Source organism: Lethenteron reissneri, chromosome 37 (genome assembly GCF_015708825.2).
Source record: "Lethenteron reissneri isolate LAM-NWPU_2019-01 chromosome 37, ASM1570882v1, whole genome shotgun sequence".
Lineage (NCBI taxonomy): Eukaryota > Metazoa > Chordata > Hyperoartia > Petromyzontiformes > Petromyzontidae > Lethenteron > Lethenteron reissneri.
The window spans coordinates 8,237,163-8,253,499 of record NC_083815.1 but is presented as its reverse complement, the minus strand read 5'-3'; the positions used below and the strand labels follow the sequence as shown (position 1 = coordinate 8,253,499).

General features: G+C 43.4%; 1 protein-coding gene across 1 annotated transcript in view; it reads right to left on the bottom strand.

The window, feature by feature from the left end:
* Nucleotides 1-2,129: 2,129 nt before the first annotated feature.
* The window catches only part of TRHDE (thyrotropin releasing hormone degrading enzyme), a 230,742-nt gene continuing 216,534 nt past the window's right edge, over nt 2,130-16,337 (bottom strand). Inside the window, 2 exon segments of the mRNA XM_061566705.1 lie at nt 2,130-6,846; nt 16,184-16,265. Of these exon segments, the coding sequence (XP_061422689.1) occupies nt 6,670-6,846; nt 16,184-16,265 (259 nt within the window). The 3' untranslated portion in view covers nt 2,130-6,669.

Genomic DNA, 16,337 nt, shown 5'->3' with positions numbered 1-16,337 from the left:
TCTGTAATTTTAATGTGCATTAAAGCAGGTATTTTTAAATTCAGCGCACAATATAATACTGCTACAAGTGAATGCATTTCTATTTTGCAAAATTAAACACACCATGAAAATCTGTTTTAATGAATATTTAGTTTATTTTACAGATGGTTACAATCCTGGCGAGGAAATGTCGAAACAGTATTTTGTGAAATACTGCAACTATGCAGCATGCGCTCTGTTGTGTTTCTTGTTTCGTATTATTATTTTTGTCTTAAAATCAATGGCCATCTATTGATCGAATAGCAACTTAAAATAAGTCAGGTATATTTTGGAAAGCGTCTGCAAAACTTATATTCCTTTATCACTAAATCATTTACTTCAATCCTATTGCTAGTGCTAACTTTGATATTGGGTATAAATTGTCTGTACAATTACGTCATCGTTGTTTCAATTATGTTTAGCACATTCGTGGGTGAAAATAAGACCGATTGCAAAAAACTCAATTTATTTTAATGCCAACTCAAACATGAATAAATTAATATTATTGTGTTTTGGTCACCAACAGCATTACAACGTTAAACGTCTTTAAATAGTATTACATTTTAAACATCAAGAGATTTTAAGTGTAGAAAACTTCCTCTTTATTATCCATGTTCAACACAACAAAGTAGCATCAAGAAGTTACCGTAACACAGTCATATTCAAAGTCAGAGGTCACATCACGGATGAATGCAATATTTATAACACCGCAAGTGAGCCTGGGTTCTCCATAAGCAAGGTCTAAATACAATGTTCCACTGAGCATGCAGCCGCTAGATATTATGAGCACAGGTGCAGTAAAACGAAAATGATGAATGCAGTATCCAAAAATGAATTATACATCGTGACTGCGCAACCATCAAACACATTACAAGACTATCAGCGTGTAGAAAACACGCTAACAAGCCACTGTGAGATTAATTTATTCCCACTCTTCCACAGGTAGAAATAAGAACATTGTGCAATATATATTGCGCAAACAAATTTAATGTAATTTCATCCCGTCACCGATAGAAACCCTGTAGTCTGTAGGCAATGCATAATTAATGCACATTTTATTACTTTTCTTCATAGTCGAATGCAGAATGGATGGATCACATTAGTGTCCCGTGACCTTGGGATTAAAGGTATAAAATAAAGAACACCATAAACATGTATTGTAAATTAACACATAATTTACATACTTAGCATGCGGCATGATTACACGTGAAACAACAGCATGAGCACGGATCATATTTATCAAAAGCACATTACGAGTAAAAATGATATATACCATGTATATATTTTCATACACAATAATACTGCACAGAAATCAGACGATATTATACCAAGTTAAAAAATCTGTAAGTTTGAGTTTCATGTAATGGTATAATAGGCTAGGAGAAACTCTGTCATATTTACAAATAATAAAAAAAATCCATCGAAAAATAACTCGTGTATATATTTTAATTTGAGAGTATCCAATTCCATCTTTACACATCCCATCACCATCACCAATTTCACCATCCATCTTCAGCATGGTCACCGCCTATGCCGTCAACTTCACGGCCAATGTCCTCATTATAATTATCAAGCTGCAAGTGCGCACTTTGGAAATAAATTGTGAAAAGACGACTGCATCAATAAAAGACGAACTGCTTTAGGATACCACAGCGCCACACGTCACGTTTAAATCAAAAGGAACTCATGCTCTAATTACTTTGTGCTTGATGTTGCATGTGGTTGCAAACACACATCTTCATTTATATTTACTTACTGCCAATAAATCAGAAACATTATTTAGATGATAATAAGCAAAATAGATTTTCACAGAAACAACGTTTCGCCAGTCTCGAGCCATGCACCTGGTTAAGACTCACGCATACAAGAGGAAGAAGTACGGCTTTTAAACACACAGAATGTTGTTAGGCTTGTTACACGAGAGAGTTTCAGCTAAGCTCAGATTAAAAGATCGCATCTAATTTATGTTCATAATGACTCATCACACAATTATCCCAGGGGGCCGGTGTAGCCAAGCAAATAGACCAAAGATGTAGACTTTCAAAATATAATAACAGCAATTAAAAACTCGCTCACCGCATCCCGAAAAAATACAAGAACAAACCAATCCATGAAGTGGGTCTTTGTCGTTTATATATTTTCTTTAAATCACAGTACTCAGTTTCAAAACATTCACTGAGCTCAGTGTTTATCAATACATTGTAGCTGTTATATTATGATAGTGCTCCAAGTTGGAAGTTTTCATAAAATTATTTTTGTTACGAGATTATTGACCATACATTGTTTTTTTTATTAGCAGCAGCATCCGAAGCAACCAGCATGTCGAATTTCTGTGAATCTCAAAATATGCCATAATTCTTTAATCCCATGATCAGAAGTAGATCAACTCATACATTTTATGAAAACTGCTTCAAGTTGTCACATTTATTGTTGTTTGTGAGACATATCGGTCTGGACTATCTTGGTGATTTCTGTCTTGACTTGAGGCATTACAGGCTGAGACAGACTGAGACGTATCTCATCATCGGGAGCCAGTCCAGAAGTAAGCCGTGAAATTGCATTACATAATGTACAGCTCTTTGTCAATCCACTGCTGGATGAAGGCCTCCCAGCGCCATGTCAGTCATTGGGGTTGTTTGAACATACTTCACCACGGAAGCATATGTGCGGATTGGGTAAGGGGTGGGAGGGGTCACATGACCGGGCCAGATTTGCCACTGACGACAGCCCTTGCCGGAAATCGAACTCCGCTGCCCTCTGTTTCCTACTCATCGTCATAGGCCATGATCAATCGACTACTGAAGGACTCCCCAAGGCTCCACCAGCTCTCACGATCCTGCGATACAACGATCCATCCAGGACCTGCACTTCATAGCTCACTAGATTATTCTACATTACCATAAAACGCAGTGCTTTTAATAATACCTTTTTTAGAGAATTTTCTTTAAACAAAAAAAACACTCAAACATAATTTGGAAAATTTCAATCGCTTTTGTTGGCTTTTACCTGATACTGTTGAAGTGTCTATCTTAAATTGCTGTACTCTATCCACGCGTTCAAAGTAGTGTTAGCCTGCAGGCCCCTTTTAGTTTAGTTTTAAATTCAGAGGTGACACAATCCATTCAAAACCAATGGAAATTCGCGATAATAATTACCGCTATAAAACCATTGGCCATCTAAACCATCAACGATATCCCCAGAGGACCATACACCCTTAATCGCAACTCCACTGTCGCGGGCTAGGCTTATCCATGTAAGCCCGTGTCCATATCATCAGCAGCAATAAACCGGTGGGATCAAAAGCCTCCTTCATTGCCTCTACCAAGTTAATAATCCTCCGAGCACCTGAGCTGATTTCATCGCTCCATCTCCACGGCGGATGTCCGTTCCCATCAGTGCACGTTCCCTCCCCCGGCCGCCACTCTCCCGTAAAGTCTCGACTACTCCGACTTTTGATACGTCCACCAAAATGCACCCTCGGCGCATGTCCCGAGTCGAAAATGAACAGGGCATGGGTGAAGAGGTTCCCATTCAGCTTTCCCTACAGCCGCCCCGTGCATCTTTAATATCTGCTCACAATAAAAAAAAATATATGAAAAGTGATTGCATCAGTGCTTTTTTTGTTGATGCCGCAACTGTGGAAATCGATGTAGGTCGCCTTCGGCGTCAACACGATTCCTCTTTCCTGTGGACAAAAGGGCCCGTCGTTTAAACTGTACTTGGGCTAGAAATGCAAAGTTGTAGAATTGTTTGGTGTGGCTGACACACTCCGCTGAGTGATTGATTGTTTTTTTTTTCCGTGTGGAATCCGCATTAAATGTAAGTGAATGCACACCTGGCCGTGTCGTTCCGCAAAACTCGCCCTTGTTAGCTGTCTATGATGACCAATTTTCAAGTTGTGTGTGTGTGCCCGTGTGTGCGCGCGCGCGCGTGTGTGTGGTAGTGTAGCAGTGAGCGCGCTGCGCTATGAACCCGGCGACCCGGGTTCGATTCCTGCTAACGGCCAACATCAGTGACGATTATCTGAACCGGTCCTGGGCCTCCCCTAGGTAAATTCAGCCTCAAATTAGTGCCTGGTGCAGTGTGTAAAAATCGCAATGGGGGAGACAAAGGCGGCCGGGCGTGGTGTTGGTCACCCACCGCTTCGTGTGCCGTGCCGGCCTTCATAGGTGCTCGCTTACAGCACTTGCCCCAACAATCTGTCCATGCTATATGGGGGGGGGGGGGGATCTTTGTCTTTTATCTTTTTGTGTTGTGCGGGGAGCGGCGGTACAGTGGTTAGCGCACTGATTTACAAATCTGGCGCTCGATTCGAAGCCAGTGCTGGATGGCAAATGAACCTGTCCTGGGGTTCACCGAGGTCAACTTCAGTATTAGAATGACTACCTGGTACAACCTGTAAACGGCGGTACGTGCGAGACAACGGAGGGCATGAGTGGTGCCGGGCACGTGGGATTTCTCTCTCAATAGGTTTTCACGAACAATGCTTGTTCCTACCGTGTGTAAAGCTGAACAGAAGAACCTTGTTCTTAATCCTCAAACGTAAACAATTGAGTATGTTTCCAGCTGCAAAGTTGTATAAACTGCTGAACACATTAACTGCGTTTTACTGCAACAGTTGCGATTGTTGTAGCTTGGCTCTCCAACACACCGGTTCGTGCTGTACTAGTGACGAATTGGCTACGTTCTGTTCACGTGACAACCCTTACTAGTTGGCTGTGTCGGGTGGTGGCGGGTTTTAACGACACATTTATATATTTACGCGATCTAACCCCCCAAAAAACCTCTATTATGAAACACTGATGATCAGTTTGAATCTATTCGGATAATTCGGGAGGAGCGGGCAACAGGGGGAGGGCAACTGCATTGCAAGTCGCGAACACCATTAGAATTGGAGCCCAACATAACCCCCTTGTGTCTCGATTATAAAAGGCAATAAAAAGCGTTTTCTTTTCTTGTTACGAGATGGCGGAGTGCAACCAAAGACATTAATGTTGGATTAGCCGGAAGGGCAGCGGGGACCTTCGGCACATCAAGGCTCTTTAGTGTCAAGTGCCCGAGTGGACGCAATACCCAAGGCGCGGCCTCTACATTATTAAAACATCACAAAGGTTAGAGAGAGTACAAACTTCTTCCAAGATGTGCTTCGTTGTTGCTCTTGTTGTTATTTCATCCGACCCCTTCACATTCCCCACCGTCGCCACCACCTACTCCTCCTCCTCCGTCGCGTGTCAGCCGTCGCTAGGCAATGTTAGCTCGGCATTCTCGTGTGTTCATCCCGGGGGATAGGAAGAACAACCTGCTTGCTAATTGGACAAGTCGAAGAAATCTTGCGAGGGAACCAGGGAACCAGGACTTTTGTGCTCTGGTCCCCCCCCCCACCCCCCGCCTGAGTAACGTCGCCTGCTTTGTGCACGAAGAGATGGACAGGAGGGCCAAGCCTCGAGAGAGGGCAGACCGAAAAGTCAAGTCGGAGACGCTGCGCTGAGCGCCCAAGGTGAACGCGACACGTCCCAGCCCCTGTCGCTCTGCGTTGGGCACGCTGCCGTGTCGCGAGCGATGCACGCGAGCGACTTTTTAGAAGGGCGCGAGCAATTGAACAGCGGACGTCGAGCGTGAAATCACGAGGGAGTTCGCCCATTTTTGGGGCTGGGGGTTCAGAGGTCACGTTAAAAACCATGGGGCCGTGGCGACGGAGAGGATTTAAAACTCTGAACGGCAAGTTGCAGGGCCAATGAAGTGTCAAATTCATACGTCCAGTTGTAATAAATACAATCACCGTCAGTTTCATAAATTCACCAATCACAACACTGCAGACCACGCAGCTGTCCGCGTCTTGAAACGGTGACATGTCCGACGTTTTGCTCAAAGTGCTGCCCGAGCGAAAATGTGGGAAAATCGCGTTGAATAACGCTCGGCATTCACAGCGAAACGTCAGACACCGTGCCGAAAAACACCCCGTTCAGCCGGAGCACACATCGGAGAGCCATTCAGCACAACAGCAAACTCGTGGGGCCGCAGACGTTTACAGCCGTATGGTTATACCATCATGTACATATTAGGTGCACAGTGGGAATGCATTTCCCACTGTGCACGGACGGTGCTGTGAATATTTAAGCCAACTGTGCCTTGCGCACGGCGAGAATCCGCCGGTGTGCTTCACACGTTTGACTGGAGATTTTGAAATTACACGGCAACTCGGGGACAATGGATTACGTACGGTAAAGACATTTGTTAGAAACCCCCTTTGCCGAACAGATTCCCCTGTTTTAAATACCCACACGGAGGCTGCGTTGGAAGATCGAATCCCGACAGCTGCATCGTCCTTAACACCTCAAACCCAGGAAGTTACCGTTACAAGAAGATACAAGTGGAGTCCTGCAATTGCTTGCTCACACCACTGCTGCAGTGAGGGGCATCCACTAGAGGGAGCTCGAAATAGCCTCTCGAGAAAATATTTTGTGCCAACTCCCTCCGAGGCTACCGTTACAATAACACAGACCCAAAGACAACAACACCCGCATGAATTAAGACGGGGTAGAAATAAATACAGCACTGTACGCACTTGAACAACAACAACAACAACAAAAAACCCTTCCACCAGCTGCTGTTGTCAATATTATGTGTTCGTTGGATTTCAACAAGCGGAGGCTACAAGAGGTGGTTCTGATGCTGGCTGGCGTGCAGCTCCTTCTCCAGCCACGCGGTGAGGTTGTCCTCGTTGGCCTCTCTCCATCGCAGGTTGGCCTCCACAAGCTCCAGGGCCGGTCCGAACGCTGGATTCGGCTGTCCCTGCGTCGACAGCTGCTGCTGCGTGAACTGCTGGAGCTGCCGCGACAACAAACGCCGAAATATCAAACAAAGCGTCGCGGAACGGCCACCTCCGTCCACGGCCCGGATCCCGTGTTCGTTTCGTCCGAATTTGTTTATTCTCGTCACGATAAGTTATTCATAAAGTAGCCAATTTGGTGTCGCAGCCGTGCTAAGCGCGTAGGCCATCATGAAAGCGCTGTTTCGCACAGGCGTTGTCTGCTATAGTTTGACAGCAACGGGCGATGTTTGCCATGCGTAAATCCCAATAGAGTAATACGCAAGTGATTTTTCAAACAACGGTAAAGCTCCATTGGAACCTCATTTGCCAGTAAAAAAATATGATAATTGTTTTTTTTTTACCCGTCTATCTGGCAACAAAACTGACACCTTTTTTACAAGGAGTCATGTTTGCATAGACCACAATACCTGCAGTCATAATGCAAACAAAAAACATAACTCTGATAAGAGTTATGTTTTCTGATAAGAGTTATGTTTTTTGTTTGCATTATGACTGCAGGTATTGTGGTCTATGCAAACATGACTCCTTGTAAAAAGGTGTCAGTTTTGTTGACAGATAAAAGGGTAAAAAAAACAATCATCAACGGTAAAGCTGGGCCAACACACGATAGGCCTACCGTTTCGAGGCTGACGTCGAGTGTTAATTTGCGGTTGATACGCCTGCGGTAATAACTTGGGGGACCAGAGCGATTCGAACCGCGTTCCTCTGCAACAAGCCGCGCGAACACGCTCCCGCAGAGGCCTCGTCACCGCCCCCCATAGCCGTGGGACAATCAACGCGGTTGGGAACTCCGCGTCGCGTGAACGAGAACCGGGCATTGCACGGGGGCAGGCAATGAATTGGAACACGAAGCGAAGAAAATGGGAGACAAAAAAAAATCGAACAAAGAGACGCCAGCGACGGCCGTGTGAATGCGGTTTGGAACAGCGTGGGATGGCGTTGCTCAGCTGGTCGAAAACAGCAAGAAGTCGCTAAGCCGCGTTGCCCCAACGTGCTGCACAGAAAGGGAAGGGCTATAAGGTTTAAGGGATTGTCTTAGCTTGGGCCATGGGTCGCTCCGGAACCGCATGCGGCCCCTTTATGGGCCGCTTTGTGACCGTTATTTATCGAGGACCGCATCGCGCATCTCGTGAAATATAAAAAAAAAATAGTTACCGAATTCGAATAAAAAAAATGTCTCTTCTTGTTATTTTGTTTTGCCGACCCCTGGCATTGGCAGTGACAATCTGTGGGATATTGTTCAAGTCCGAGTCTGTGGGAATTTAATTAGCCATCAGCTTCGTCTTGTCAACTAAAGTGCCAGAGAACAAAAAAAAATTGTCCGCTCTTGTTTTTTTTCTTCTTCCAATATTGATGTAAAGGGGTGAGCAATTTCACCCTCGCCCACGCCAATATTATCAGGTCAGCTGATCAATGAAGCCAGTAAATCTGTATAGAACATATACTGTATAGTCAATTACCATGTGTGGCCTTCCGCGGTATGCTGCTGTCTCTGCTAACGTTACTAAAGCATATCCGTCAGAGTTTTAAATCAGTTTAAGTTAATTTCGTCTCGTAACAATCAAGCATTGTTGGCCTTTGGTGTGGGCAGCAGGCATTCTCGTCGTCATAACCGATGACTTTCATTCGCTCGGTCACCGTTGACTATAAACGGATGTATAAAATATTGTTGACGAATATTTTCCTCGATTATTAATTGTATTAATCAAGATTAACACTATACTCTTTGGTTATTTCGGTAAAGTCACGTAGATATAAAAAAATAAAAATAAAAAATCACGACGTTTCGGGCCATGCTTTCCCACCTGATGACGGATGCTTGTGTTGCGCTCAAAACTTCGTGATTTATTTTATTTTTATACCTAAGTGACTATACCGAAAAAAACAAATATTATGGATTCCTGCAGTCACGAAAGCTTCAAATCTAGATTAACACTGCCCCTGATCCATATTGCCATGGCAGGCCCTAGCTTATCCGCAGGGTACTCACTGTTGATTTTCATTTAGTGGTTACTCATTTTATTGACCTGGGAGGGATGATGAGCATACAATGATGTTGTGAGTTGTGTGTTCTCCGACCAAAAAAAAACATACATCTGGATAGGTCTGTCAATGTAACACTCAATACTAGGGACGGAAAGTAAGGCACAAAAACACTGTTCCGGAGATAAGTTAATTCTTAAAACATGTCACGAACTTATAACATTTAAACTATGTTGTAGCTTGTGATAAAATATTCGGCATGTGGTGATTCATCTCCTCTTCGATTCGATGCACTGTGATGACTTGAGGTTGTGAATACATCCAAGGGGCGGTGTTGTTTCCACGACTGTGAATGAAGCAGCCTCTAGTTGCTGCATGTTACATGTGAACCACTCACATACAACAACCCGATTCTCCAACAAGCGCAATTTGATGGATATAACGTAAGCTGAAGAATCGATTTTAATTGATAAATTCAGGCATCATTACTTGCCCAGCAATTACAGGATTGCCTCGTGATGAAAAATACTTCCATGCACAGAATGCATAGACACTTAACACGCGCTCTCACAAAAGACGCCAATGCACCCTCACACAGACAAAGAACCCCCATATAGCCGTACCAGACTTTTTGGGGCAAGTGCTGCGAGCGAGCACATGTTAAGACCAGCGCGGCACACGTGGGGGTGGGTGGCCAACACCATGCCAGAATGCCTTTGTTTCCCCATTGGCGATGTTCACAAACTGCACCAGGCACTCAATTGAGGCTGAGTCGACGTAGGGGAAGCCCAGGAAATGGTTCAGATATTGGACACTGGACCTGGCCGTGAGCGGGAATCGAACTCGACTCGCCGGGTTCATAGTGCAGCGCGCTAACCACTGCACTACCGCTCCTCTAACGCACACACAGCCAAACATTCAAACTGTGATTCATGCGATCTACAAAACCTGTGGTCTGGTCATACTGCGTTAAGCAAAAATTGGGACGATTTTAATGCAATGGCTACATAGAGAGCATTTTAATGTGTTAAAAATAGGCATGAAATGTGCATCATTTCAAGCACATCTGATGTCCCATTATTTTTAATTTGATCACATACGTTCAAAATATATATTCAAAGGGCCAGTAAATGTTTCATTTGCACGAGGGGATGTGTGTTGCAGGGGATTTTATTTATTTACGTGTACGATCACATCCCGGTCTCTATTGGAATATGATTCCAAAGCCAACTCAGCTAATTATTCTATATAATCGATCAGCATCGGGCAGTTGATCTGGCATGCTCTTGGTCTAATTTTAGACTCACAATATTTGATTAATAATATAATAATGCGCTGATTATATTCGTATTTTAATTAAAAAATTGACAGGATTATTAAAAGTAGCTGACGGGAAAAAGTTAAGCTTGAGGTGCTCTGCACAGCGGTGATTATGAGGTTACAGTTGAGCCATTGAATTTGCCTCCAGCAAGAGCCTTGATAAGACTCAATTCATTGAGACATAATCAATCGAGTCATACTCGATTCTGGTTTGCCCGGTTGGTTACGTACGGTGCAAAAAAAGTTCAACACACATACGTGTGTCATAAACCCTCCTCCACCCGACATCCCCAATTCATATAGATGTTGTGTGATGAACAAAACCTGTGTCCATTTAACACTGCTTCAGCAGCAACGATGTGTGGTCGGAGAGCAATTCATAACACTCATCAGCTGGGTACGAAGTGTCGCTGGGAGTTACAACCAGCATCATCATGCAATTGCCAGAATTGATTAATCGTATTCTTATGAACATGTGGAATCGAGCGAGTGTGAATAAATTAGTATTCGTCATCTATACAAACTATTCTAGATTTGAAGCTTTCGTGACTGCTCTATTTTAGCTCTCTTTTAGCCCACCCGCCCCTCCCGATACGTTCCATTCATTGGCTACCACATTCTGATAAGCTCCCCCCCCCCCTCTCCTCCCCCTTAACTTGTATTTAAGAACTTGCATCTTGGAATCCCTGCCTCACTTGATACAGCAAATCTGGCTGTGACGGTCCCACCTGATGACGGAGACTTGTGTTGCCTCCAAAACGTCGTGATTTATTATTATTTTATTTTTATTAATTTTAATTTCATTTTCTTACCTACGTGACTTTACCGAAAAACTAAGAGTATACAAACTATGTGGAATGTTTCACTGACAATTGAATGGCAGGGCCGCACATAACAGGATTTTCGCTGTGTACAGCAGCTAACACTTGTTTCGAACATCCATTCAATTTGATTCATTTAGCCCAAGACTACGTCACTGAGAAGTCCCGAAAAGTGCTCTCACGGACTTGCGTCGAATCAAATCATAACCAGCCATGATCTATCCACCGCTCGATGAAGGCCTCCCCCGTACCATTACCACCACTCGCAATATTGTGATGCTACGAGGCCATTCCACCGCTACACATGAGCTAATCTCGTTGTTCCATCTCCGCAGTGGTCGTACTCTTGGGCACGTTCTTTCATTTGGCTGCCATTCCATCACCCATTCGAATCCATCGGCCATCATCCTTTCTAGCCTCGTGTTCTGTTCAATCCCACTCCACTGTCCTTCGCCATCAATAGGACATCTCTAATTTGCATTCGTTCCCTGATCCACGTGTTAGCCCTTTTCTGTCTAATTCCAAGTCCGTGAATCTTTGCGCACCTTTAGGGCACTGGTTCCACTTCTTTATGCGTCATCGTCCACGTTTCTGATGCATACAGCATCATAGAAGGTAGCATGCATTGATTGAATATGGTTTTAAACATTCAAATAATAACGACACATATAATGCGCCATGATACATTGGTGCTAAAAGGTGCTGGGATATATTTTTTCAACGCCCACAGTCAGCATGAACGAGGCATGTGATGCATACGCTCAACCTCACGTATTGTTGCTTTGATACAAGTAAATTTTCCAACTAACTGCGCAGTTAATTTGTTGACTTTATTTTCTCTGACCAGCAGTTGCGTCAACGATTGCATAAAGCAAGCAGGTGGTGTGAATAATGCACGTTAATGAGTATCGCAACATTGGCTACATTCAAAGCTATTGATTTTTGCAAGTCAAGTGGCAAAAGCAAGCTTCAAACCACGAGCCCTTAACTAGGCCAGAGCATACCCCACTTAAATCTAATCGCTCACAGCCAGCAGCTTGGCTCTGTCGCTCACGTTCCCCAGACTTGCAGGTAAAAGGACACAATCAGTTCAGTTTGACTCTTGGCCACCTTGGGTGACTTTTTATTTAAAGAAAAGTAACTGGTGGCCGTTGATTTTGCTATGATGTTGGCCTCAGGTGACCTACAAGGTGTAATGAGTTATTGCCAGTGGTAGCGATATTGAGAGAGAGGCCAGGAAGTGAAGGATGTGAGTGAATTTCATTGATTCTATCTGCACAGGCTCGTGGCTGTACATATAATAAGGCACGCGTTTAATGGAAAGATGTCCGATGGCAATAATAAGGATGGTGATATAGGTGATGGAGATGCCGGTGGGAATTACGATGGTGGAGGTCGTAATTATACGACACCGCGAAATTGATTGTGATGGAATGACGTTGCGCGCGTACGTTTCATTCATTATCTCAGCCACCTCGATCACATTTCATTCCGCGGATCTCGTCGCTGATTGGCTACCATGAACGTAAATGTTTCAGGAGGCAGAACGTGTGGGAGACAACGGCGAGACAAGCAGGCAAGTTGGTCACAGTGTGCAGCTTGCACCTGGAAGGTTTTCTAGTTCGTAGGGGTCGACTCAGCTCGTCCAGAGTTCGATATATTCCGTAGGAATTGTGGGGAGTCCACAGTGACGGTTCTATGAATTTACTCGCCGAGCTCCCACGAACGTGCGGGACCTCCCCGACCAGCTCATTGCCATACAAGGGATGGTGAACATCACTCCAAAGTCATTTGAACAACGACAACAATAACGCTCTGACTTGAGAACTCGAACGGCAGTTAGCGAAATATTCTGCGATTTCATTGACATTCGTCATCACGAGCCATTGTCTATCCACTGCAGGATGGAGGCCTACCCTCTTCGCCGCCATCACTCAGGGTTGTGTTGCTAGTTCCAGCCATGTCTCCTGCTCATGAACTGATCTCATCATCGAAATTTCTCTGTGAAGGTGGTCCGCTCCTGGATGCTCTCTCTCTCTCCCTTTGGCTGCAATTCCTTACCGGTCTCGTCCACTTGCCATCATCCTGTCCACTCAAGCCCAGCTTAGTTGTCTTAATTGTCAATGTGATGTCTCTACACTTGCGTTTGTTCTCTGACCCGAGCGGGCCTCTTTCTGTCTCTCAGCGTAGTGCCAAACGGGCATCTCTCCACGCGATCCGTCATGCGATCGTCAGCTTGTGTTCCGTTTTCTTTGTCCAGTGTCCATTTTTACTGATCCACGTGTCAAAGTGAACGCACCGGTTGAAAACGTTCCTCTTAATACACAATGCTGAAACTCGTTTTCCTTGTCAATCTCAGCTGTCCAAAGGAAATCAAATCCCATTTAATCGTGCTAATCTCAATCGGCCTACTCATATTTCGCTTAAGTCCAATTGGCCAACCACCTTGTTGGAATGACAATGTTATCAGCAACTAACTGACATGAATACATTACAATTCACAATATAATATAGTAGACAAAGATACTTCACTAGTATGCTCTGGCTGTTGTGGGTTTACTATCCAACACACCGGTGTGCTGAACTAGTAACTAATTGGCATGTGATGTTTACGTGACAAACCCTGCTAATTAGCTGTGTTGGGTGGTGCCGGGTTTAACGACACATTTATATTAATGCGATCTATCCCAAAAAACACTCTATTATTGTATACTCTACCTTGCAATTATTTACATGTTTTGGGGGAATTCATATTTTAGGAGTCAAACACACATCAACTAAATACACGCTGGGAGAGACAGCCCATTGCGTGTGCTTTATAGCAACATGCAAATTAAGTGAACGGATAAATTCAATAATTCTTCAATTCATCATCTGAGCTCTCATGAGCAACTTTCAAACCCTTAGAACTTTCCCCACTGCCTCTGAGATTTGTATGAATTTAAATTTGCTATAGTCTTAGTTTTCATTAGTTTCAGGCAGTTTTGATACTGTTTGCAACAGCGTAATGTTGTTTTCGGAAAATCTGTTTCATTAGTATGTATTGCTTTTATGTATAATGTTACCGTCGTTTTTTATGGACAATGCTTGCAATCACGCACAACTAAACATAATCTATCTGCACTAATGCCAGGGGGCGCTTTACAAATGGTAGGAATATTACCAACGCATTCATATATACATTACACAGAGAGAGAGTAGGCAAAAGTGCAGCCTGCAATATCTTGCTAATGCAACTGCTGGCAAAAGAGTCTCTGCTGGTGAGAGCTCTAGAGAGCCCCTCCAGATGGTATTTGGCCTACTTTTCCATGCTGGCCAATCATCTTGGATGAGGTCGGAGTACCCACACTGTAGCCCACCGCACGCCACCTGCCGATCGACTTCAACGTGGAGAACCCATTTATACCGCTGAGTGGACAGCGGGGGAGGGGGATTTAAGAAGTCTAAAGTTGAAGCTTTCGTGACTGCAGAAATTATACTCGTTTTTTTTTGGTAAAGTCACGTATGTAGAAATAAAATAAAAAATAAAATAAATACAATTAAAATAAGCAATTTTTTATTATATTGATTTAATTAATTAATTATAATTTAAAAGTTAATAAATAACAGGATATGTATTTCCACTATGAGACATCTCCTTTACCAGTAGCAAAATATAGTAATAGGTTTTTACCCTTTCAACTGGTACAAAACTGACACCTTTATACAAGGCATCATGTTTGCAATAACCACAACACAAGCAGTCAAAATGCAAACAGTTTTGTACCAGTTGAAAGGGTAAAAACCTATTACTAGGATATGTGTTAATTTAGTTATTATTTTTCATACGTGACTTTATCGAAAAAAAAAACAATGAGTATAGTTGGATTCAATAAATGTGCGCCATTGCTTCAAATATCACACCGGGAGAGTGAACCATTGACCTCTGGATTGCAAGTCCCGTGTGCTAACCATTATCCCACTGGGGGCATCCGAGAATGGGATGTGAACACAATTTTAAATATCGCTGTGTGATAAATTAGCAACTTTAATGGAAAAAAGAAGACTCGTAAATTTCTCTAAATCCGATGAGTACATTTAAATGTTATGTTCTCTAACGCAATTATTATGTAAATATGCTGTATTCGCTAATCTAAAAACAAATCAAAATGGGCCCATTTGTAAACACACAGCACTTTGCGTATGCTGCACTTTGTAAACTGTAATTTCTCTCGAGAAGAGGCTAAATCATGCAGTGGGCACCGTCTTACAACTAAGGACTAATTCATGCCGAGGTGAATCTAATCTTTCCTTCATTCATCCCTGTGCTTAGTTCACAACCGGTGAGAGCCCACCGACACTAAGGGCTCTTTTAAGGGACACCTGAGTCAAAAAAAGAAAAGCAACGAGGTAAACATGACTTTTTTTTTTAACTGAGTCAAATTAGTAATATTCACCGAGTAAACTAATAGGGTTTTCCCCCTTTTTTCTGGCAACAAAACTGACACCTTTTGCAAGGAATCATGTTACATTAACCACAATACTTGCAGTCAAATGCAAACAAAAAACAATACTCTGATAATTTATACATTGTCCTTGAAACTGATTGGTCCACACCAGAGAACAGCTTTCTTTAGAGCCTCATCTCATATGGTGTTCGACCAGATGACGCCAAAAGGTTCACCGAGTAAGTTTGGGGAAACGGTGAAAGTGAGAAAGAGAGAGTAAAAAAAGAAAGCAACAAATTGGTATGAGCTATGATTTATTTCTGTAAAAGAACACATAATGCTGAAACCCAGGGACTGCCTGGGATACGACGGTAATTCAAACGTAGGCCTAGGCCGACCCAAAAGACCTTGGATTGGGGGTGTGGGACAATTCCTTTGCAAGAATTTACCAAAGACTGAGTGAGCCCTGTGGCGGCGTAGGATCGGAGAACGGCTACAAATGGAGAAATAAAAAAACATATTAATACTTAATTTCTTTGGAAGGTGCTAAGTGTGAGTGTGTGTTAGCCAACATTCTCACAAGAGTAAAGTCAAATACCCACGTGTTTATAGATCACAATCCAGGTAGAATGTGTTCATCGTGAAGAGCGACACAATGCTTGCAGAACGGATTGGGCAATGTGGCTGCTGCATTATATTAAGAGATGATATCACGTTCCTCTTTGGGAAATGATAAGTGGGCCACTCTGAATGCAAGAGAGTGTTTAAGTCGAGTTCCATACCTCCTCCAGTTCTTCACTCATACTGAGAAATCTCGTTACGCCATTGATAAGTCGAGCGGTCATGAAGAGTGCTTCGCCATACCTGAATGTGTAACCAGAGGCACCCGACAATAAGCACAATCACGTCATGCTTGCGTTATCAACACCACAATAC